The sequence below is a fragment of the Gossypium arboreum genome, chromosome 13 (genome assembly GCF_025698485.1).
Source record: "Gossypium arboreum isolate Shixiya-1 chromosome 13, ASM2569848v2, whole genome shotgun sequence".
Classification (NCBI taxonomy): domain Eukaryota; kingdom Viridiplantae; phylum Streptophyta; class Magnoliopsida; order Malvales; family Malvaceae; genus Gossypium; species Gossypium arboreum.
The window spans coordinates 3,011,781-3,018,873 of NC_069082.1; the positions used below are offsets into that span (position 1 = coordinate 3,011,781).

The 7,093-nt window shown below is 32.3% G+C and overlaps 1 protein-coding gene across 1 annotated transcript; it reads left to right on the forward strand.

The window, feature by feature from the left end:
• Window positions 1–1,953: 1,953 nt before the first annotated feature.
• Window positions 1,954–2,760, forward strand: LOC128286929 (uncharacterized). The gene is made up of 2 exons (XM_053024741.1): window positions 1,954–2,217; window positions 2,323–2,760. The coding sequence occupies exons 1-2, from the start codon at window positions 2,112–2,114 to the stop codon at window positions 2,580–2,582; spliced, it is 366 nt and encodes a 121-aa protein (XP_052880701.1). The 5' UTR covers window positions 1,954–2,111; the 3' UTR covers window positions 2,583–2,760.
• The last annotated feature ends 4,333 nt before the right edge of the window (window positions 2,761–7,093 follow it).

Sequence of the window (7,093 nt, forward strand, 5' to 3'; positions counted from 1 at the left end):
AATTAGTACTAGCCTAATACATATAATATATAATATTTATTAAGTTCGGTTAATTACCTAATTTCAAACCGAATTAACCGTTAACCGAAAATTTAAAAAAAATTTAACCAATCACCGACTAAACTAGATCGGTTAACCATCCAATTAACCGAATTAAATTGATTCGGTCAATTAATTCGGTTTTAACAGAAGTTTGTTCACCCGTATTGAAGTTACAGTTGATTTTGCTGCTGTGTTTCAACTTGCTTCAGCGTTTGTGTTAACGGCGTATGCTGATACTGATTGGGGTAACATCCTGCAAGACAAGAGGTCCACCTCTGGATATGTCGTGTATCTTGGTAACCATCCCATTGCATGGAGATCGAGGAAGCAGCCGGTTGTTTTGCTGTCTACATCCGAGGCTGAGTATCGCAGTGTGGCAAGTGCTGTGTCTGAGATTGTACGGGTAAAATCTTTACTTGACGAAATGGGAGTGAAACTGACAGGGGTTCCTACAGCTTGGTGTGAATATGAGCTCCATGGCAATGTCCAAGAATCTTGTTTTCATTGCTCGGTCCAAGCACGTTGAACTGCAACTTCATTTTGTCCGCGAGAAAGTTGGGGCCAAGCAACTCATAGTCAGTCATGTTCCAGAAGGGGAGCAAATAGCTGAGAATTTATTTTGTTATCTAAGGAGTAAGCTGCAAGTTGAATCTGTTCCTGTCATTCTGATTAGCAGGGGCAGTATTAGCCTACTGTTACAGCATGGTCAGTTGACCAGTCAACGGGTAGTTGTTAGTGGTTAATAAGATGGTTAGCTCATAACCTTTTTAGTTAGTCATAACTGTTTTAGTTAGTCGGTTGAAGTCCTTGTGTAAATATAACACTTGATTGGTATGAACAGTATTGCTAATACAAGAGAATGTGAGTTCGAGTGTGTTAAAGCGCATTATCTTCTTAGTTATGAGTTGACGAGAAGCTATAGATAATACTATGCAATATGTTAAAAAGAGCAGAAATTATTAAATCTTATAATGAGATTGACAAAAAAAAACCTATATTACATTGGTTTAATAATAATGTTTTGATTTTTTACAAACTTGATTTTAAATGAAAATAATTTATTTAAATTTTGGCATCTACAAATGAAATTATTTTCCAAATTATGCACATGTGTTAATTATCTAAAACACTAAATATCAATGTGAACATAAATATTTTTTACAACTTTATAATATTTTTTTTGCTCAATCAAGATTTTACAATTTTCCACATTTGCAGTAACATACTTACAAATGCAAGCATACCCCCAACAAAAAGACCCACATGCACCCATGAACAAAACCATAATCAGATAACCACAAAAAACACCCACAATGACCCCATAATCCCTTCTGTTAAACAGCCCTCTAAGAAAAAAAAACAAAAACCAGTACAAAACTCCATCAGACCCCATAACAGCATACCAACATACATGTAGGATCATAACAACAACATTTCAAGACTCACCACCATGCCTTAAACATACCAGGCTTACTCATTCCAGCTGTTGCTAATGTATCAGCCATTTCATTACCATTCGGCTCTGCTATTAAAAATGTTACCTCACCTACACAGGCAAGCTTCCTTTCCAAAACTGTAAATATATAAAGATATATTCACTTTATCGAAATCTAATAATACTGTTAATAGCCAATTGAGTCTTAGCTTGATTGATATTGATATTATTCTCATCAGTGTAGGAAGATGTGGGTTTGAATATGCTGAAATTTTTATCTCTTCATTATAGGTTACAATAGATTATAAATAGCTCTAAACATTGTATTAACTCAAAAACTTTAAGATAGTTGATTTTTAGCAAGGTGAAAATTTAGTTGGTCTAGTTGTACCGTGTTTCTTTTATTTTAAAAGTTACTTGGGCGGTGGCAACTTTTTTTTGTTCACACAAACAGACGAAAGAACCTAATGAATGGGTTGACGACCAGAAGAAAGGTGTCATAGTATTTATAATTAGCATAGTTTGTTATGTGAAAAAACGTACTAACTAAAATAGCCAAAACAATAGTTTTTGTTGCTTTGAGAATTGGGAGAAATTGAACATCCAATCCAGAATATTAGCAGAGAAGCAAATTATGGTAAACATCAAATCTCCGTTTCCTCTCATCCTTTCCTGCTACCTCTTGGTATCTTTCGTCTTCTTCCAACAAGGAACAGTCTCTCGTAAACTACTGGGGGAAGGTAAAATGTTTTTCAATTTTCTATATGTATCGTATTCATTTTCATTTCTTTTTTTAAAACCTTGTCCTGGTTTATGTGTATGATGCCCAATACATTGAATTGCAGAAGGTGGCAATGGACCAAGCAAAGCGGGAGTAAGGAAAAGTAAATCACAACCAGCACCATCTTGGGGTGGCCAGGATTCACAGCCAGCCGCATCTAGCCAGGTTTCAAGGACAAGCTCATCTCCGGTCGTGGTGAATTCTCGCCAGATTGCGAACAACCCCACAAACTCAGGATGGAATTGCAAAAACTCAACTACTAATAATGTTTTCGTGCAAGCGTGTTCGAGTGCCAATTCCTACAACTATAACCCCAATCCATAAAGTTTATGTTTCATTTTGAGATAAAGTCTGGCGTTGTTCTTTTTTTTTTTTTTTTTTGGATTCTGTTGTTGTTTGGTATGTTTCACTCATACCAGCCAAAACTTAAATTGCATTTCAAATTTTAAGCTTTAGACCTCAAATTTGCATCCATATTTGGATTGAAACTTTATTTTTTCAAGTTTTTCGTTATCTAAGTTTTGTTGTTTTTTTTTTAAAAAAATAGGATGTTCCATGAAAAGAAATGACTATATGAAATTGATGATCGTTTTATGAATCACTAAATTGGACTACGATCATAACTAAGGCAAGCGTACCTATCGAATAGTGGTATAGCTATGGTAAGTCCAGAATATCATATCCACAAGGACTAAAAGTACTAGTATTAACTATCTATTATTTAGCCTAAAGTATAAGGGATTTGTTTTAATCTAAAATTAACTAACTAATTAACTATTGATAGCGACAGAGAGCAAATTGGGAAAAATACTTGAAGAAAACTTATAAAGAGGACAATACCCAGGAAAGAATCCACCTAGACTTCACTTATTATTCTGACTCTGAATCAAACTCTATATTCACTTATCTTAATCTATAGAAATCCCTAAATTATGTTAATATCTCTTTCAAGACTAAGAACAACTGACTCTAGGTTGATTAATTGAATTAAAACCCCTATCTTCGTAACTCGATCTATGGATTCCCCTATTAGATTTGACTCTAATCCGGCAGATTTATGTCGTCCTATTTCTAGAATTGCATGCAACTCCGCTTAATTATGCTAGATCTACTCTTAAACAGGGACTTTTACTCTACTGAATAAGCACATCAAACTTAGAATAATATCATGAAAATATTAAAATAAGGATTAAAAACACATAATTAAGAATAAGAACAAGTATTTATCATAATTCAAATAACTAAATAATAAGATTCATCTTAGGTTTCATCTTTTCTAGGTATTTAGGGGGTTTAGTTCATAATGTAAAAGGAAGACATCTCAAATTTAGAAAAACAACAAGACATAAAAAACCTAAAAAAAACTTCGAGAAAAATTTGAATAGAGATCTTCAAACTTGAAGTGAATCTGCTTCTGAGATAATTCCAATGGCTTCCTTCGAGTATTTTCTACTTTTTACTCTGTGTCCCCCCTTTAGGTATTCTTCTAGTTGTTTATATAGACTTTAGAATGCTCAGAAACCCTAAAAATTGGTTTTTTTCGCGTGTTTGAGAAACAGGGAGTGATATTGACACGGGCTGGCACATGGGCATGTGGCTTGCCCGTGTGGATCACATGGGCGTGTGGATCCTGAAAACTCCGATTTTGGCCCCTTTTTCGCTCTTTTTGCTCCCAAGTGCTCTCCTAAGTATAGAAACATGAATTTAAGGGATTAGAAGCATCAAATTTACTAATTCTCATCATAAATCATTCAAAAATATGCCAAGTATAGAATTAAAATATCTTACATTTATGGTTTATCAGAAATAGAGACGCCACATCATTCTGTATCTCTTACTAATTATTTAATGTCACTTCAGTATCTTTTTTCATGTTATTGACACATCATTTTAATAATCTTTTTAATTTGAACCTTGGACTCACTTGAAACCCTGGATTTTGTACTGAAACCTAGACTTTGAACCCTGCACCTAGGGTTCAGGGTTGAGGGTCCAAGGTTCAGAGTTTAGGGTTCAGGGTCTGGAATTTAAAGCTCAATGTCTAGGCCGTGTCGTTCACATAGGCGTGTGCTCAGCCTGTGTGGAAATAGTCTTGGCCGTGTGGATCTTTCAATCAATCCGTTTTGTCTGTTTTTAACCCGTTTTCTGCTCATTTTGTTCCCCTATACTCACCTAAGTCTAAAACATGAAATTAAGGGATTAGGAGAATCAAATTCACTAAATTATATAATAAATCATCCAAAAACACACTAAGCATAGGATTAAAATAAGGTTTACGGTTTATCAGGTTTAGAGTTCAATGTCTAGGGTTTAGATTAAAAAATTTATCAAAATGATGTGTCAATAACATGAAAAAATACTGACATGACATTAAATAATTAGTAAAGAATACAGAATGATGTAACATCTATGTTTCATACAACCTTTCCCATTCCACGAAAATTAATTTTTCAAAATTCTGTTTAAATGAAGATAATATTCAACTAACAATTATAATTCTATTATTCAAAACTTCATTTAGAAGAAAATTTTGTCTGGATTATGCAAAGTATCGTAAAGAATCATCGCACACTCTAACGTCACCAACCTGATCACAATTTAATCTAGATGGTGAATGAGATAATTTATTACAATCCCTTTTTATATAATCAAAAACAACCTTACGACAATCAAGGGCTATATCATAAATATCAAGAACCAAAGTACCCCAGTCCCAGCATGGTTCGTCCCTCATCTCAATTTCCTGTATTGCTAGCAAGGAATCGGATTCTACCTATAAGCTGGTAAAACCTTTAAAAACAGCCACCTCGATCCTCGCTGAATAGCACAAACCACTACATTTCCAACTTTGAACAGCCGCACTGATTACACAACCATGGTCACTGCATAACTATTCCTAAGTCGGTCTCTTGCTTCCTACTATCAAAATTGGCATCCACATTTAGCTTGAAAAGCTTCTCTAGGTGGCTGTATCCATCTCTCCTGCTAATGCAGTCCTTGTCGAGACCGTGTTTCTTCTGAATGACCAGTAGTTGCTGTCGTAACCATTTTTTGGTAAAACGGGAATCGACTTGGATTTTGAAAATGAACGCAAAAAACGGGAGTCGCCATCGATCCTTTTTGACTAGGTGTGATCGGGTCACCTTGTTAAAGTGGTTGTTTTTAATAAATAACTTGATTTATTTGAACAACAATTTTGGTCTACGCAAATCAAGAAAACAGGTTCGGGAGTCGGTTACGAACGAGGAAGGATTAACACCCTTGATACGCCCAAAACTGGTACCTAATTGATTAATTAGTGTTTTAGTGTCGAAGATTGAAAACTTGGAAGACTTTTGAAATACGATCCCTCTTTGTAAAGAAAATGCTTAAATATTAAAGACCTTCTCGTCTCAAAACATGAAATGTCATATCCAGTGAGTTAGGACACAACATCTTGAATTTTCGAGAGCGAGCTTGCCTTTTATAAAATCTGTGTATTTTATTAAAAGGGTATTCGATTATTTAGAGTAAACGAGAGAAATCGAAACCCAGTAAGTTAGGGCACGTTTTCTCGAATTCTCAAATACTGAATATTGCCCTTATTCTAAAACAAATTCTTATTTCAAGACGACAAAATGTCATACCCGGTAAGTTAGGGCACAACATTTCACATCTTCGAGAATAAGTATTTTTCAAAACTCGTATAGTGATTTAAAAAGAATATATTCTATTATTTAGGTTAAATGAGAAAAATCGAAACCCAGTAAGTTAGGGCACGATTATCTCGAATTACCTAGTACAGGATATTGCTTTTATGAAAGAATTGTTTGAATATATTGAGTGAAAAAATATAACGTAATTTATAAAAGCAAATTTTGGTATTAATAATAATGTATAATAATGAGCGTGACGATATCAAAAATAATAATGTGAGCAATTATATAAAAATGAAATAATAGCAAGCCTAGTAATGTGTAAATATAAACAAATGCATGAGGAAAATAAAACCATCGAATACATGAATAAATAAATAAAGATGCATAAAACATGACAAAAGAAAAATGGCAATGATGACGAAAACAATAATAATAGCAATAGTATAAAACGATAATAATACATATGGTATTAAAATATATATACTAATAGAAACAAATATATATATATATATGATATATTAAAATGTACGGGATATGTATCTGAAATGAGTACATAATAGTTATAAAATATACATTATAGAATGTACAAACAATATGATATTTACAATATATATGTACATAATATATATTTGATATGCATGACATAATATTAACATACATGTGCATAATATGGTGTATTATATATATATATATATATATATATATATATATATATATTAAAAGGATGCATAAATGATATACAAATGCATTAATACAACAATAATACCAAAAATTAATAATAATATATAAATGTAGACGATATGTATAGGTTAAAATATATACACATATAATAATACATACACTAATATTATTACCAAATATAATGGGAGCAAAAATAGATATAACATATATGTGTATAGTATGGTATTTAAATGCGTATACATGAAATATACATTGGGAATAATAATAATATATAAAACTATAAACATATACATAAAATATATATATATATATATATAAGTATCAAATGGAAAATAAAAGATTACTAAATAATAGTATAAACATGCTAATAATAATAATGAGAATAATAAATAAAATGATAAATAATATTAAAATGAAAAGGGAAAAATAATACAAAAACCGTATTAAATATGAAAAAGGGGCTGAATTCGAAACAAAATGAAGTTTCGGGGCCGATTTAAAAAATAATAAAGGAGA

Coding starts and splice junctions, on each gene's coding strand:
- LOC128286929 (XM_053024741.1), top strand. CDS start 2,112: ATGGTAAACATCAAATCTCCGTTTCCTCTCATCCTTTCCTGCTACCTC. Junction 2,218..2,322: donor TCGTAAACTACTGGGGGAAG/GTAAAATGTTTT, acceptor ATTGAATTGCAG/AAGGTGGCAATGGACCAAGC.